General features: G+C 34.3%; 1 protein-coding gene across 2 annotated transcripts in view; it reads right to left on the bottom strand.

The window, feature by feature from the left end:
* Window positions 1-12,470, bottom strand: part of LOC117329711 — a 44,424-nt gene extending 31,954 nt beyond the window's left edge. Inside the window, exons 1-4 of one of the 2 annotated variants that reach the window (XM_033887793.1) lie at window positions 12,252-12,470; window positions 11,542-11,623; window positions 11,048-11,138; window positions 458-1,356 (exon numbers count right to left, since the gene is read on the bottom strand). In XM_033887793.1, coding sequence (XP_033743684.1) covers window positions 458-1,356; window positions 11,048-11,092 — 944 coding nt within the window. In that variant the 5' untranslated portion in view covers window positions 11,093-11,138; window positions 11,542-11,623; window positions 12,252-12,470. Of the gene's footprint in view, window positions 1-457; window positions 1,357-11,047; window positions 11,139-11,541 lie in introns of both variants that reach the window. The other variant, XM_033887791.1, reaches the window with a different exon arrangement.
* Between the last annotated feature and the right edge of the window lie 5,025 nt (window positions 12,471-17,495).

Raw genomic sequence — 17,495 nt, 5'->3', positions numbered from 1 at the left:
GATAGGATACAAATGTTATAGACATACAGTTAAACTTGCATACAATTTTTCTCAGAAGAATTACACAAATAGCAGACGGCTATTATTTCATCGGTCTATACCTACATAACATACTCTCAGTTAATCAGAAATTATGAGCGTGACAAACATTTGGACCTTTGGACTCAATGATACGATGTACCTAGATGTCAAGTATCGGACCAAAAATACTATCGTGAATTTGCTAAGTCAGCTTGAAAATTGGAGTGGTCTCAAATAATAAATCCTGCCTTTATCTAGAGATAACATGTTTTCTGTCCACGAACTTTGTAGTCATTGACTGACAAAACATTATATCACTTTTCTAGCCATGTAATGGTGACTCCACAGTTTTTTTTAAACCTAAACACTGTCAATGATGAACTTTGACCCCAAACACTAACCAAACTTTGACCTTGACCTTAAGATAAACACCTACCTTGATTCCGTAGAATAACAGCTTGCTGGAGTGTTCGCTTTCCTCCCAGAATAGTGCCGCTGCATGTTTGCAATCGACACACTGAAATGAGGCTCGATAGCATTCCAGGTCACATGACTGTTTTGTAAATCATCCATAGCATCATAATCAGGAATTTCCTGTGTGACAGAGCCGGGGTTACGTAGGATGGATGTCGGGGGCGGGGCTGGACGAACCTCAGTGTAGAGATCGGGAGTCTTAGTGTCCGTACTGGACGGGTGTGTATTTCGATTACCCATCATTTCCATGTAGTCCTCATTATCAAAGAGGTCTACCCCCTCCGTAACATCGTCATATATCCCTAAATCTTCATCTTCTATTGTTTGATGGCCTGGACCTTTTTGTGAATGTTGCATTTGTTGATTGCGCTGTGTCTTTGATTTATTGACAATTTTTTTTCTCGGTTCCACATTTTTATTTCCTTTTGGTGCCACATGCTTAGATTTATTTCCTTTTGGTGTCACATGATGGGATGCACTTCCAGTGGATGCCACATTTTCATTATCATGTTTTGTTGGTACCACATTTTCAGATTCACTTCCTGTTGGCGCCACATGTGGCTCCTTATCCTGAACACCTCCAGACTGGTCTTTATTCTCCTCTTCCTCCCCATTATTGAGGTCATTCTTATTATCACCAGTTTCTCCTAACTCCTCTTCGTTTACTTGCTCATGTTTAGAACGTCCATCAGACACTGTAGAGAAGTTATCTCCCTTTACCTCACTTCCATCCCCCTCGTCCACGCCTTCATCTCTGGCCTCCGTAAGAAAGGTAAAAGTTTCTGGTTCCTCAGGTTCCATGGAAACCATGGTTACTTTCTGACCTTTGTTACTGTTAGCTGCCATGTCTGAAACCTGATCCTGTAAAAAAAATAAATAAAAATTTAACACAGACAAATCCTGGACCTTCTACACTAAAAATATCAGTAAATATCATGACCTATGACCTTTCTCTATGGCAATTTCTGTTAGCAATGATATTCCTCCATTGTACATAATGACAGACTAGGAATAAGATTATTAGATATTTCATGAATACATGTAAACAATTTCAATAATCATATAACCTAGCTGTGCAATTCCTGTCATATCTAACTTACCTTATATTTTAGTTGCAGAAAACCGAGTTAAATATGAATGAATTATTAATAGCCATGATTCTGTTTTTTTTAACTTACCAACATTTCTTCTGGAAAAGTAGTATTTTTATAATGATATTATTTATATGAACTGTGCAAAATTTCATTAAAATATATATGCAGCACCCATTATGAACGAGTCTAGACAACCTTAATTTTACAGAAAAATAAAATGATATACATCCTGATTTAAGTAAAACACCATTATTGTAGTAGTTTTAAATCTCATACGAAACCTCATACACTTAAGTTCCTGAAAAGAAAATCCATGATAGAATTAGGTGTTTCACGAAAACAAATTAGAGTATAAGTGCTGAAATATATCTCCTTATTGTGAAAAATTACGAGTCGAAAATGAAAGTACCAGTAAATCCGGAGTGCTGCTAGAAGTTGTCTGATATCTCTTCAATCTCTGTTATGTTAATAATTTACTGTAGGCATGAAAAGTCACACCAGTGTCCAGCTAGACCTGTCAATCTTGTCCTTACTAGGTAAACAGCACACTAACATATATATATGTATTGACACTTCTGGTACTTCTGCTGCGACCGGTCTCTCACCACCTACTACAACACTGTACAATAATGGGGTATGTTTACAGACCCATCAAGGGGTTCACAATGACAAACATCCCATCTACCCTCCACTTAAAAGTCAACCAAGCCAGCTTTTCAAAGATTTGTTAGATTACTTTACCTACATTTTGATTTTAAAATGTCTTTTTTACAAGTTTTAAGAAATACTTGAATTATAACTTTTCTTATCTTAAACTGATGATACTGAATTCCCTCACACACGGAACTAAAATTTGAATTTTACTGTTTTGTTGAAATATACGTATACAGATACAATGTGTACATTTATAAATTTTATTGGATTTGTAGTTATAATCTGATCATGCTTTGAACAGCTGGTAGCGTCTGCCACCCGCTATATATGTATATATACTTATATATACCATACATACCACTCACAATACCTATATTCCCCACACCTGTCAAGTAACCACCCATCAGCCGATTGTTTTTGTTTTCCGAGCTCCCATTAGGGTTTGATTTGTAAGTATAGTTTACAGATTACGTTGGATAAGGCTGTCATACAGGTCAGAGGTCGTCCATATCATCTTTCTGCAGTCAATCTAACAACCATTTTGTCTTATAACCTAGATATCTATGTCTTAAATTTCGTATCCATTCAAAAGTCTATTATCTTTGTTTTAATTAGGCAGAAAGAAATACCTAATTAAGATAAAAATGAGTTTGTATCAAATTCACATTTATAAATTATATGTATATACATTATCATGTACTGGTATGTAATTACGGTGTACAAAAAAAAAATGTAGTTAGAAATAAATATTCATAACATTCAAAAGTAAATATGATATGTAATTAGATGTAAATATGATATGTAAATATATGTAAATATGATATGTAAATATGATATGTAATTAGATGTAAATATGATATGTAAATATATGTAAATATTACATGTAAATATGATATGTAATTAGATGTAAATATGATATGTAAATATATGTAAATATTACATGTAAATATGATATGTAAATATGATACATTTATATATTTACATTACATTAACTGTTAATTAGTCATGGTATATAGACTCTAACACATTTATACAGAACCTAACTTAAACGTGTAACCTCTGATCATGATCTCTTCCAATTCTGATCATACAAATGGCCTAAATCTGTTGGCAAACATCTATGTACTTTTGCTTCAATGTAAACAATACAATACACAAACATTTTTTTTTCAAAAACACCTAGCCCGTTCAAATATAACAGCTTTTTGTCCATTACTCCCGTGTACACAATACCTTCATCATAAACACACCCTTTCTTAAACTTAGTGATTTATTTCATTCCTTCAACATGATCCGATAATTAATCTTTCTAATGCGACCATCCATAAGTAAAAGATATTTAAATATCTTAAATACACTGAAAAGAAAATTGCCAATAGCCAGTTGAGTTTCTGTAATCATGCAGAAACTCACCTATCTAATATTCAATTTTTACGTACTTATGTTTAAAAAGAATAATTTTCTTTACGATGCCGGTCATTAAAGCAATTGAACCTGATCTTTGTAGAGTTTTGTTGTGGGGTTAACCAACGTATTGAACTCACTGGTACTCCAAATTTCGGACCAAATGCCTCTATAGCTTAGGGTCTCGATTTTAGTTTCATGATTTTGTTTCTGTAATTTTTACACCAACAATGTTTTAAATTTAGCCATATTTTTTTTTTATTTTATAAAAAATAATATGCCTCTTAAAGTTTTCATATCAGACTTGTGTATGTAAGTAAAATCAAGTAAATATAATAGCTACAATTTTATGTACAGGCGACGAGGCACTTGAGTCGTACGTACATGTTAACATTCAATCTCAAACTTCAGAAAATTCAGTGGTTCGTGTTTGTCACACAATGTCTTTAACTTTTATAACTGACAATTTTTTTTTCTTTTTCAGGTCTTTAGTTTTTACAACTCTATTTTGACTACAGGTACAACAAATTAAAATATGAAACATAAGATTGCCTGCTCTCATGGTGATAATTAGTTATATTTTTCCTTGATTTAATGACAGTTAACACACAAAACAGCTAGCTATCTATATGATTTTCAAATTTCAAACTTTCTTGTCAGTTTTGTCAAGTTAAGGCTGACTATGAAGATTTAAAGTATTTTAAGATAACAACATTCATATATATGTTTGGAGGAAAAAGGTCATAAAAATGATTAAGTGTGGAACTCTTTTGTAGTGAAGGAATGATTTTTGACAGATAATTATCACACAACCAAATTCACAGCTAATAAATTGAAATATAAAAGTACAAATTCAACAAACTTAATAGAATTTTAAATGATTGGTGAATATGAGCTACATATGTCAATAATGAACTTTTCTACTGTGTCTGATATAGGGGAGTTCTCCATTTTAGTGAAAAAATTGTAATAAGTACTTAAAACCTAATTATCAATTTAATTTTACCTCATTTTGATTAGAATTTGAATGCTTTATATAAACTGATAGAGATTGGCAAAAGTCATTTAGCTTTTCAATACCAAATATTTGACGACGTTCGTTTTTTATGCATAGGTATTGTAATGCTGAGATATCGGGAAATATTGATGAATTATACCTTCAAATTCCATGGAATTATTTGGCAGACACTTTCAAGATAAATATGAATGTGTCACAACGTGATATTTGAACAGATATCTTCTGTTTGACAGGGTACATGAAATTATGCAATATTCCTGAGCTATTTCTTGTAATGTAAATATTTGTAGGGGTTTAAGAGTCAGACGTTGAACACAAATGTCAAGTGTCCAACACTCCACAGTATGATACAATATGTTAGAGCATAATGGCCATGATTTACAATCTGACTCAGGTTTCATAGCCAGATAAGCCTGATGGGTAATAAATTATTTTCTTTTTTTCATTTTTCATTTCTTTCATTTCATTCTCTTTTAAAAAATCTAAATTCTTTCTAATTTCCTGCCATTATATTGGAAGACATAAATTATGCGGTTTTAGGATCTGAATTAAAAGGTAAAATCCTTCCAATGCAATGTTTTTGATAAAGACAAAACCCTATATAAAAAGCACACAAGTATAAAGGCACCATACTGTAAAAACCAGTTTTATGAATCCCGCTCCAGACTTATAAATGTTAAAAGTCCCACTGATAACCTGTTCAATATGGACCCTGTATAAACCAAACTTAGATCGAGTTCCCATTGATAATCTGTTCAATATGAACCCTGTATAAACCAGACTTATAGGTCCTACTGATAACCTGTCCAATATGGACCATGTATAAACCAGACTTATGTCCCATGATAACCTGTCCAATATGAACCCTGTATAAACCAGACTTATAGGTCCTACATATCAACCTGTCAAATATGAACCCTGTATAAACCAGACTTATAGGTCCTACTGATAACCTGTCCAATATGGACCCTGTATAAAACAGACTTATAGTTCTCACTGATAACCTGTCCAATATGAACCCTAGATAAACCAGAATATCCTTTAGGTCTGTATCTGCAGTATAACCGAACCTAGCTGTCCATAACTGGATACAGGTTTAAAGCAGAACATCCACCAATGTGTTACTGCATATATATCTATAGTATAACCTGTCTAATCTGAACCCTGTTTAAATCAGACATTCAGTCAGGCCAACTATAATAGTTTCTATACTTAGTATGAATGTGAAATCGGAAACCCATCCGATCAGTTTATTACTTTGTCGTTCAATTTAGATTTCTTTATAGTCCTGTTTAGTTTGTATGTTTCATTGCTATATGCAAATCTTGTTTTTTGATTTGTTGAATTATTCCAATCATAACTAAATTGAGTGTTGTTTAAACTATATATTGTTCAAGTAAACAATAAACAACTTTACAGTCAATAAACTTATTGCTTTATGTAAATATACCTGTACCAGTAACAGATTATCCTGTATCAATCGTTTAACAATCATTAGATTATAAATCACTGACCCCTTCATTTAAATTCTGTAAAGGAATTGACATACATCTGGTACTTAATTACCGTTAATGAGTCAAAACACAAACATCTCAGGTGTTTTTTTCTTGTCATTTAATTGTAGTACTGAACTTCTTTGTAAAGAAATTACATAAATAATTCTGTTTTCTAAATACAGGCTTCCAAATTTTGGCAGGAGATTCTAAATGTAACACCGTTCTTATTCTGAATTTGTTTGATATTCATTACATACAGACAGGGAAGAGATCTAGAGTCGTTTCTTAAACCTTTTGTAAGTAAATAATATGTTTACCATACCTCAGAAGCAGACAGTACATTCATGACTAACTGTACAGACTGTTATATTCCTCAAGGACATCAAGACTTGTTACAATGCACTGGAACTGGAGTCAAATCCTCATATCTACAGTATTACCAGTCTATACCAGCCCTTGTCTAAACTGGCCACTGTCTAAACAGGCCCAAGCCTCTGTCTAAACTGGCCACTGTCTAAACAGGCCCAAGCCTCTGTCTAAACCAGCTTCTGTCTAAACCAGCCCCATCTAAACCGCCCCCTGTATAAACCATCCCCTGTGTAATCGCATGGTCTTGGGAGCATTACCAAGTTTATTTTGAACCCTTTTAACTCCAGAAACCAAGGTAAAATTTTACCAACCTTGGTGTAAGTATGTCCTTTTTATCCCAATATATCAATTCCTCCTCAGAAAATGACTCTCATATCACAAAAAGTGTTTTTGGTTGTTTTCTTTTCAAACAAATAGTATTTCCTCTATCAGTACACTAGACTTTCATTGTTTAACTAAATATCTGGAGTTCAATTGTTTATTTCTGGATTTATAGCCCTGTCAACTCTGTAGTAGCTGGTGGCTACCTCACTAAACAACACAAAAAAGGCCTGTTACATACTAACTCAAAGGAACTGGAGATAATGGGTGCTACCAATAAAATTGAACCACACAGCCATGACAGGAACAAGAATGACCCAATGACCTTATTATTCATGTGATTATGAGTCCCACCATTTGTACAATCATGAATCTCACACACCCAAGGGATATGCACTAGAGATATATACACTGCTCAAATTCCAGAGAAGTCATCTATTATAGCAATTTAATACTGTATAGCCAAATTGCCCCTTTTGACCCAACCTCAGCCCCTTTGGGGTTCAACCTCACCAGTTGCACACTTTTTAATCCCAACCACCCACAAGGATGTTTCCAGCCAAATTAAGTTGAAGTCACTTGAAGAAATTGTTGACATTTATTGGACAGACAATGGACGGATGACAAACGGACATCACGGACGCTATGGTATAGCACTGGGTCACCTTGGTACTTTTGGACCAGGTGAGCTAAAACTCCAGATCAGATGTCAATTAAGTTGAATATCTCAATATCTCAATATTCCATCAGCTGATTATCTATGATATAATATATCCTTTCAAGCACAGGGGCATGACATATTGTAGATCCCCGCCCCAAGGGTTTAACTGTATATGTTTATTAAATATTATTTGAACTGGGTGATTCCTGGTACTCAGGAGATCTTAGTATATTAAACTTTCATATAATGTTCTTTGAAATAAAATTTGCCATTGGAATTTGACCATTCAGCATTTGTACTCCATGATGAATGATGAATTCTCCCGGTATATTTTTTTATCAACAGTTTGAGTATGGCCTTAATTATTTGTAGAAATTTCTAAGTCCATATTCTACCTGGTATTTAGCAGTCTATTATTATTTTCATTGAAAATTTTGAATAAATTATTAATTTCATTTCTTTTTATACCGGAATATCTCCAACCAAGCAATTCATAATACTGCCTACATACGTGGACGGTAAATCAATTTAGATATCATATTTCTATGACTGCCCAGAATGCTCTTCAAATATTGAAACAAGAAAAATTTGAATGAACAGCAAGGTGCATATGTACTTTCACTATACCTGATAAATAATGTATTTTGAAATATTATACAACTTGAAATGTTCAACAGACAGACTGTGATCTACTTCATCCTTTCAAATGTTAATTTTGATTGTAAGCACAGCTTAAAAGCTTCAAAATATCAATGTCTGGTGCCAAACTAATGAGAATTCCCCATTACAACTGTTGTGTGTGTGGCTGCATGCCCATCGATGGATATATCTATTATCTACATCTATAGCTTATGTACATTATCTCTATAGCTCTCTACTAAATAAACAGGTACAAGGCCTAGAAGTACTGTATACTGGACACAACTGAAATGATTAAGTATTGGCACTAGAACACCCATCAAAGTTGCCAATGGTCCCATTGCATATATAGATATCCCCCATGCATGCTTGACAAAAACTCTTATGCCATTTCAATATTTTGTTAAGTTGGAGAGGCCCTAGGGTCAATGGAATCACCCTGTCTGTACACAGTATCTGTCAATTTGTCCCTTTGCCATCTGGAAAATTGTCCACTGCATCTCTTCCAAATTTGGTCAATCTCTGTCTAAACTTGACTCAATTGTAATCATTAGCCAATTTTCTTCAATTTTTCATTAAGTGTCAATTTTGGGAGTGTTACAAAATTTTTATATATAAAAGTGATGGTAGGAGTATATGCTAGTTATCCTCAGGTGACAGATCTGGTTTGAAACAGTGACATTAACCTTGAACGTCTGGTTAGAAACAGTGACCTCCACCTTGAACATCTGGTTAGAAAAAGTGACATTGACCTTGAACATATGGTTAGAAACAGTGATCTTGACCTTGAAGATCAGATTAGAAACAGTGACCTTGACCTTGAACATCTGGTAAGATACAGTAACCTTGACCTGAAGACTTGTTAAACCCTTATTGTACGTATGCCTGTACAACTGTAAGTTGAATGCTACAATTCAAACCCTGCAAAATGACTTTGCTTAATATAGACCTATTGATGATAATTGACAATTAGAAATGATATCAATGGATTTTATCTTGTATTATGTTAACATTTGGTTTGAATCTACATTTCACCAGACAGTACAAATGTTTTTTTTATAGATATGTTCTATATTTATATTATAAATGTAGTTTTATTTACACAGAATTGAAAAAGATATTGATTCGAACTGATATCCATGTATAGGTCTTTCACCTGTTACTGACGAGAGTTCTCAGAGCTAACCTCTTTGTAAATTATACGTGAAAAATAATTATTCAAACTGATATTTATTTAAAGTACTTTCAGATGTTATTGACATTTTACAGTACTCTTGCCCTACCACCGCAATGAATACATAATAAATGTTTCATTTTACCTTAATTTCCCCCAAAAAATTGGTTTATCCATATAGCCAGTATTTCTGTCTGCTACTTATATTATAAGGATACACAAACTTGTCTTCCTCAAACTTATACGATTGTAATTAAAAAATGATTCAAACTTATATCCATTTAAAAAGTACATTCATTTGTCAATATTGACAGGATGGTTTACTCTGTACGTTGTAATCACGACCTATATTCTATAGAAAGACCTTTTTACTTTAATACCACTCTGAGTATTGGCGGACGGCAATAGCTTCAGTTAAAGTGTCAGCCGCGTAACCTCAGGGTGAAGATCCGAAGGGATTGGTCTGACGCTCCCTACCCATCTAGGTTTGTGTTTCTCGAGAAGCTGAGAAATGGACTGGTCTCTGCTGCCATAGTTGTGTCCTTGGGCAAGACACTTTACCCTAACTGCTGTGGATTGCATAAGATGGGGCTCTCGTATGTTGTTCAGTGAGGTATTCACCAACTACTACAAGGAGACCAAGCCTCAAAATGACCCTAGCTGTTTATAGGAGATAGGTAACGAACTCTGAGTCAATAATTTCAAAACAAAATTTAAAATATTATTCAATTCAATTTCAGTTGAATGAAATAACTGCTTTTAGACTTTAAACCTATATAAAGTTGAATATTCTAAGATTTGAATTACCATATATACATAAATAATCAAACCCTACCTGTGTTTTAATGTTGGATGTTGAAGTACTATATATAGATAATGGCCCCAGGGTGAATGAGCTAATTATAACTTTATCAAAGTTTTTTATGACCAAGATCTGCAAATTTAACATAATTTTTATGAAGTCACATTTCATTTTAATATTTACTTTACTGATCAATCCAATCCAAATAAAACATTTGATATTTTGATTTCAAAGAAAAATATATATACACTTATATGTTATGGCTTGAGAAATTTTCTCACATATATGGTTTAAAAAAGTATTCTTCATACATGATCATGATTCTGTAATTCATACCATTAGAAGTCTCTAAAATAAAAATATTTTTTTGAACAATGTATTTTTTTCTCCACTAGTTCCAATTTTGAACCCCTTAGTAACACAAAACATATAGAAGTTAGAGCAGGTCTCCTGTGACAATCATATCACCAAAAATATCTGGTTTACCCTGACAGCCAAGTTGTGAACTTAACAAGCATTATGCATGCATCTTGTTTTTATTCATTTTATTTAAAACCCAACAGGAAAATGTGATTTTAAGATATAATATTTTTGTTAAATTTAACAACAAAAATATAACCCATTTAAATCCCATTAGTTTTCATACCCGTACACACTACAATTTTAACCACAACTGTTAAAATATTAACTAACCATTAATGATCTTGACGGGTAAAGAATTGGCAACATCCTGGTTCTAAGACAAATTATGAATAAGTGTTTAAACCACGGACAGTCAGAATAATCATGGATTCATTAATTTTCAGGTAAACGAAAATTTGATAATTTTCATGAATCCACTTGGGAGCTATTTGATATAAACATGAACACACAATTTTAGAAAATGTTTAAGTTAAGTAACAAGTAATTATGAACCTTACCTGTGTCTCGGTGTGGTCCGACGGATTTGTCCTTCGACTCTTCATTCTTGGTCATTTAACTCTCTTTTTTAAAGTTCTCTCTCACAGAAATCTAAAAATAGAACACAAGGCTATTTGATTTGACAACAAAGATTATAAACACATTTTAATTGCACGTAACTTAGGATAACTGGTGAAATTTAACGTACCTGTTCAGTTTAAAGGCCAGAAAAATCAGAAAAGAAAACACACTTATAACACAGTGGAATCTCCTAATGTCATATCTAAACAGTTATGTTGTGTCATGTACGTACACAGAGCTTATCATTAAACGTCACAACTCCCTGCGATTCCTGTAACACCTCCACCAACGTACGAGTCAATAGTTACAATTATCGTGTATAATGATGGTATTGGAACAACAAAGACACAGACTGAAAAAAAAACAGATGTAAATGGCCGGTATATCCTGCAATTTTCAACTGGTTCCGAATTGATTTTTTCATTGTACCTACCTGTCAAATGATGGCCAGCTTTGTATTTGTGAAGTGTTGTAGAATCCAGCTTCAGAGAGCTTTTGTCTCACCTGTGGGTTGTCTACATAGAAATCAACACAATACAAAGGTAAAAAAACAATGTTGATAGGATGCCAGGTAGGGCATGAACCAATTGTTTCAAGATTTACACAACAATTGAAAATCCCAGGAACTACTTCTACATTTCTGTTGTAAAATCATTGAATAAAGTCAGTATTTTTCAGAGCCGTAAGCAATATCCAGGCACAAGTTGATCCCAGGAAACACATCTAATCCTTTACTTCATTTTAAAGGTCCGCAGATGCTGACACGGATTGAACCAAGATACATTTGTATATAATGACTCCTTTTCGTAACAGAAGTTATGCCCTTAATCTTCTCCGATCACGTAAAATTTATCAGAAATCCCACTGGAACAGAACAGATTTAAATTACATCTGCATTCTTTATAGAACGAATCACATTTAAATCTTTTCTTAAATGATTTTGAAATTTATCCTGTCATATTAAAATACAGGTATTTTACACCGCACCTGTTGATTGCAGATAGGTCCAAGCCTGCTCTAATGCACACAGGTAAAACGCTTATGTTACCTTAACTAAACACTTTAGTGATCAGTTTGCTGGTAGATGAGATCGTAACTCAGTATATTAAACTCAGAAAAGGTATATTAAAATAGAATTCTCACCTTTGACACCTGTAACGAGGGAAGCGACAGGAAATGTGTATATACAGGTGAGAGTCCTTGACAGCGCTGCCGTAACCGTGATCTTCTGTCACAGACCTTTGATGATTCAAGGGTTCGGCCTTTTATAGGTATACATCTTGTGAGAATGAAATGACGGCATTTTGATTTGAACACTTATAATTATGTGCAATAGCACCACACAGGAACTTCCAGGGATCTGTACTTCGCAGCTTAACAGACATTTTGATATAGCAAATTATTTCAACATTCTCTCAGTTATTTACAAATTGCATGTGCCTTTTGGTTAAGAAGTATAATTTTAAGAGCAAAATGAATACATTTTAACTTTATTCCTATTTTTTTCTAGTATTTCAAAGTCTTTCAATGTTTTTTTAATAGGTATCGAAACTAACAAGGCTTTATAGTTATTTCAGCACTGGTTGGAAATATGATCCTGCTGTTCAAAGTTTACTCAGCTTGACAATAAGAAAACAATATTTTGTTGACAGATTTTTTCTAAAATATGGAAACTCCTTACAAATATAGACACTTTTAAAACACTTTAGACAATTTTTTAATTACCTGAAGGATATACATATGTATATTGCAATTACCATTTAAAAAAAAAAAGATACATTTAAAGCCTAGATACAATTTTCTTTTTCAAATGTTGATGTTATGGACATGTTAAGCTGACAAATATCAAATAGCTTGTTTACAGACCTCCCACCCCCAACTAAGTCCTATCAATCAGGTATTTACTCCTAGACCTATCAACTTCACATACTTATAACTGAGTAACATAGGAAGGAAGGCGGAATTTAAAGGGTCCAGGGACAAATATGGTCTGTTTTGTCCAGTATAATATCATATAATTACATACATACATATACGTGTTGGTCCCCGACGGCTGTATAGAACTTGACTCAAAGTGTAAATAAATCTTACATTTTTTTTTTACATTTGATTTATTGATAATAAATAACCATATCAAGGTTTAATTCCAACAAATATTAAAAAACAGATATTTATATTTTTCATATGGAATCTTTTCAATGAAATACCTAATTCTATCCTTCAACTTCGATTGATTTAAATACAATATTTTTCAGATAAATCTTATCTGATTTTCTTTTCTTCACTGAAAGTGTGTTTCTCTGTATACCTATCATTTCCTCATTTGTAGACATTTTCAATTGATTCTCATTTAGATTTTTGTCCACAAGGGATCAAACCAGCTTGATCTATCATTTGTTAGTCTGACGCTCTAGCTCTACCAAATAAAGGGGAAATGACACTAGCTGATCGAGTCAATTCTTCTCAGGTAACCAGCGATGCTTGTAAGAGCAGAACTGAATAACTCCCTCTATAGGAGCCAGACCAAAACAAGTCTTTATTTCTAAATCCCCCTACTTGGGAATTCAAACCTATTGTTTTCTAGGATGGTGCTACCAAACGGGAAGAAAAATTATCCCTCAAGTGGAGTAAGAAGACATTAAATACTCCCACTCTATGAAATCATTGAGTTATACTCCAACTCTATGAAATCATTGAGTTATACTCCAACTCTATGAAATCATTGAGTTATACTCCCACTCTACGAAATCATTGAGTTATACTCCCACTCTAGAAAATCATTGAGTTATACTCCCACTCTAGGAAATCATTGAGTTATACCCCCACTCTAGGAAATCATTGAGTTATACCCCCACTCTACAAAATCATTGAGTTATACTCCCACTCTAGTAAATCATTGAGTTATACTCCCACTCTAGGAAATCATTGAGTTATACTCCCACTCTACAAAATCATTGAGTTATACTCCCACTCTAGGAAATCATTGAGTTATACTCCCAATCTCGGAAATCATTGAGTTATACTCCCACTCTAGGAAATCATAGAGTTATACTCCCACTCTAGGAAATCATTGAGTTATACTCCCACTCTACAAAATCATTGAGTTATACTCCCACTCTAGGAAATCATTGAGTTATACTCCCAATCTCGGAAATCATTGAGTTATACTCCCACTCTAGGAAATCATAGAGTTATACTCCCACTCTAGGAAATCATTGAGTTATACTCCCATTCAAGGAAATCATTGAGTTATACTCCCACTCTAGGAAATCATTGAGTTATACTCCCACTCTAGGAAATCATTGAGTTATACTCCCACTCTAGGAAATCATTGAGTTATACTCCCACTCTAGGAAATCATTGAGTTATACTCCCACTCTAGGAAATCATTGAGTTATACTCCCACTCCATGAAATCATTGAGTTATACTCCCACACTAGGAAATCATTGAGTTATACTCCCACTCTAGGAAATCATTGAGTTATACTCCCACACTAGGAAATCATTGAGTTATACTCCCACTCCATGAAATCATTGAGTTATACTCCCACTCCATGAAATCATTGAGTTATACTCCCACTCCATGAAATCATTGAGTTATACTCCCACACTAGGAAATCATTGAGTTATACTCCCACTCCATGAAATCATTGAGTTATACTCCCACTCTAGGAAATCATTGAGTTATACTCCCACTCTAGGAAATCATCGAGTTATACTCTCACTCTAGGAAATCATTGAGTTATACTCCCACTCCAGGAAATCATTGAGTTATACTCCCTCTCTAGGAAATCATTGAGTTATACTCCCACTCTAGGAAATCATTGAGTTATACTCCCACTCCATGAAATCATTGAGTTATACTCCCACTCTAGGAAATCATTGAGTTGTACTCCCAATCTTGGAAATCATTGAGTTATACTCCCACTCTAGGAAATCATTGAGTTATACTCCCACTCCAGGAAATCATTGAGTTATACTCCCACTCCAGGAAATCATTGAGTTATACTCCCACTCTAAGAAATCATTGGGTTATACTCCCACTCTAGAAAATCATTGAGTTATACTCCCACTCTAGGAAATCATTGAGTTATACTCCCACTCCAGGAAATCATTGAGTTATACTCCCTCTCTAGAAAATCATTGAGTTATACTCCCACTCCAGGAAATCATTGAGTTATACTCCCTCTCTAGGAAATCATTGAGTTATACTCCCACTCTAGAAAATCATTGAGTTATACTCCCACTCCATGAAATCATTGAGTTATACTCCCACACTAGGAAATCATTGAGTTATACTCCCACTCCATGAAATCATTGAGTTATACTCCCACTCTAGGAAATCATTGAGTTATACTCCCACTCCATGAAATCATTGAGTTATACTCCCACTCCATGAAATCATTGAGTTATACTCCCACTCCATGAAATCATTGAGTTATACTCCCACACTAGGAAATCATTGAGTTATACTCCCACTCCATGAAATCATTGAGTTATACTCCCACTCTAGGAAATCATTGAGTTATACTCCCACTCCAGGAAATCATTGAGTTATACTCCCACTCTAGGAAATCATTGGGTTATACTCCCACTCTAGAAAAGCATTGAGTTATACTCCCACTCTAGGAAATCATTGAGTTATACTCCCACTCCAGGAAATCATTGAGTTATACTCCCTCTCTAGAAAATCATTGAGTTATACTCCCACTCCAGGAAATCATTGAGTTATACTCCCTCTCTAGGAAATCATTGAGTTATACTCCCACTCTAGAAAATCATTGAGTTATACTCCCACTCCATGAAATCATTGAGTTATTCTCCCACACTAGGAAATCATTGAGTTATACTCCCACTCCATGAAATCATTGAGTTATACTCCCACTCTAGGAAATCATTGAGTTATACTCCCACTCCATGAAATCATTGAGTTATACTCCCACTCCATGAAATCATTGAGTTATACTCCCACTCCATGAAATCATTGAGTTATACTCCCACACTAGGAAATCATTGAGTTATACTCCCACTCCATGAAATCATTGAGTTATACTCCCACTCTAGGAAATCATTGAGTTATACTCCCACTCTAGGAAATCATCGAGTTATACTCTCACTCTAGGAAATCATTGAGTTATACTCCCACTCCAGGAAATCATTGAGTTATACTCCCTCTCTAGGAAATCATTGAGTTATACTCCCACTCTAGGAAATCATTGAGTTATACTCCCACTCCATGAAATCATTGAGTTATACTCCCACTCTAGGAAATCATTGAGTTGTACTCCCAATCTTGGAAATCATTGAGTTATACTCCCACTCTAGGAAATCATTGAGTTATACTCCCACTCCAGGAAATCATTGAGTTATACTCCCACTCCAGGAAATCATTGAGTTATACTCCCACTCTAGGAAATCATTGGGTTATACTCCCACTCTAGAAAATCATTGAGTTATACTCCCACTCTAGGAAATCATTGAGTTATACTCCCACTCCAGGAAATCATTGAGTTATACTCCCTCTCTAGAAAATCATTGAGTTATACTCCCACACTAGGAAATCATTGAGTTATACTCCCACTCCATGAAATCATTGAGTTATACTCCCACTCTAGGAAATCATTGAGTTATACTCCCACTCTAGGAAATCATCGAGTTATACTCTCACTCTAGGAAATCATTGAGTTATACTCCCACTCTAGGAAATCAATGAGTTATACTCCCACTCCAGGAAATCATTGAGTTATACTCCCTCTCTAGGAAATCATTGAGTTATACTCCCACTCTAGGAAATCATTGAGTTATACTCCCACTCCATGAAATCATTGAGTTATACTCCAACTCTACAAAATCATTGAGTTATACTCTCGCTCTAGAAATCATAGAGTGATACTCCCACTCCAGGAAATCATTGAGTTATACTCCCACTCTAGGAAATCATTGAGTTATACTCCCTCTCTAGGAAATCATTGAGTTATACTCCCACTCTAGAAAATCATTGAGTTATACTCCTACTGCATGAAATCATTGAGTTATACTCCCACTCTAGGAAATCATTGAGTTATACTCCCACTCTAGGAAATCATTGAGTTATACTCCCACTCTAGGAAATCATTGAGTTATACTCCCACTCCAGGAAATCATTGAGTTATACTCCCACTCCAGGAAATCATTGAGTTATACTCCCACTCTAGGAAATCATTGGGTTATACTCCCACTCTAGAAAATCATTGAGTTATACTCCCACTCTAGGAAATCATTGAGTTATACTCCCACTCCAGGAAATCATTGAGTTATACTCCCTCTCTAGAAAATCATTGAGTTATACTCCCACACTAGGAAATCATTGAGTTATACTCCCACTCCATGAAATCATTGAGTTATACT

This window comes from Pecten maximus, chromosome 6 (assembly GCF_902652985.1).
Source record: "Pecten maximus chromosome 6, xPecMax1.1, whole genome shotgun sequence".
Lineage (NCBI taxonomy): Eukaryota > Metazoa > Mollusca > Bivalvia > Pectinida > Pectinidae > Pecten > Pecten maximus.
This window is presented reverse-complemented; position numbering and strand designations above follow the sequence as displayed.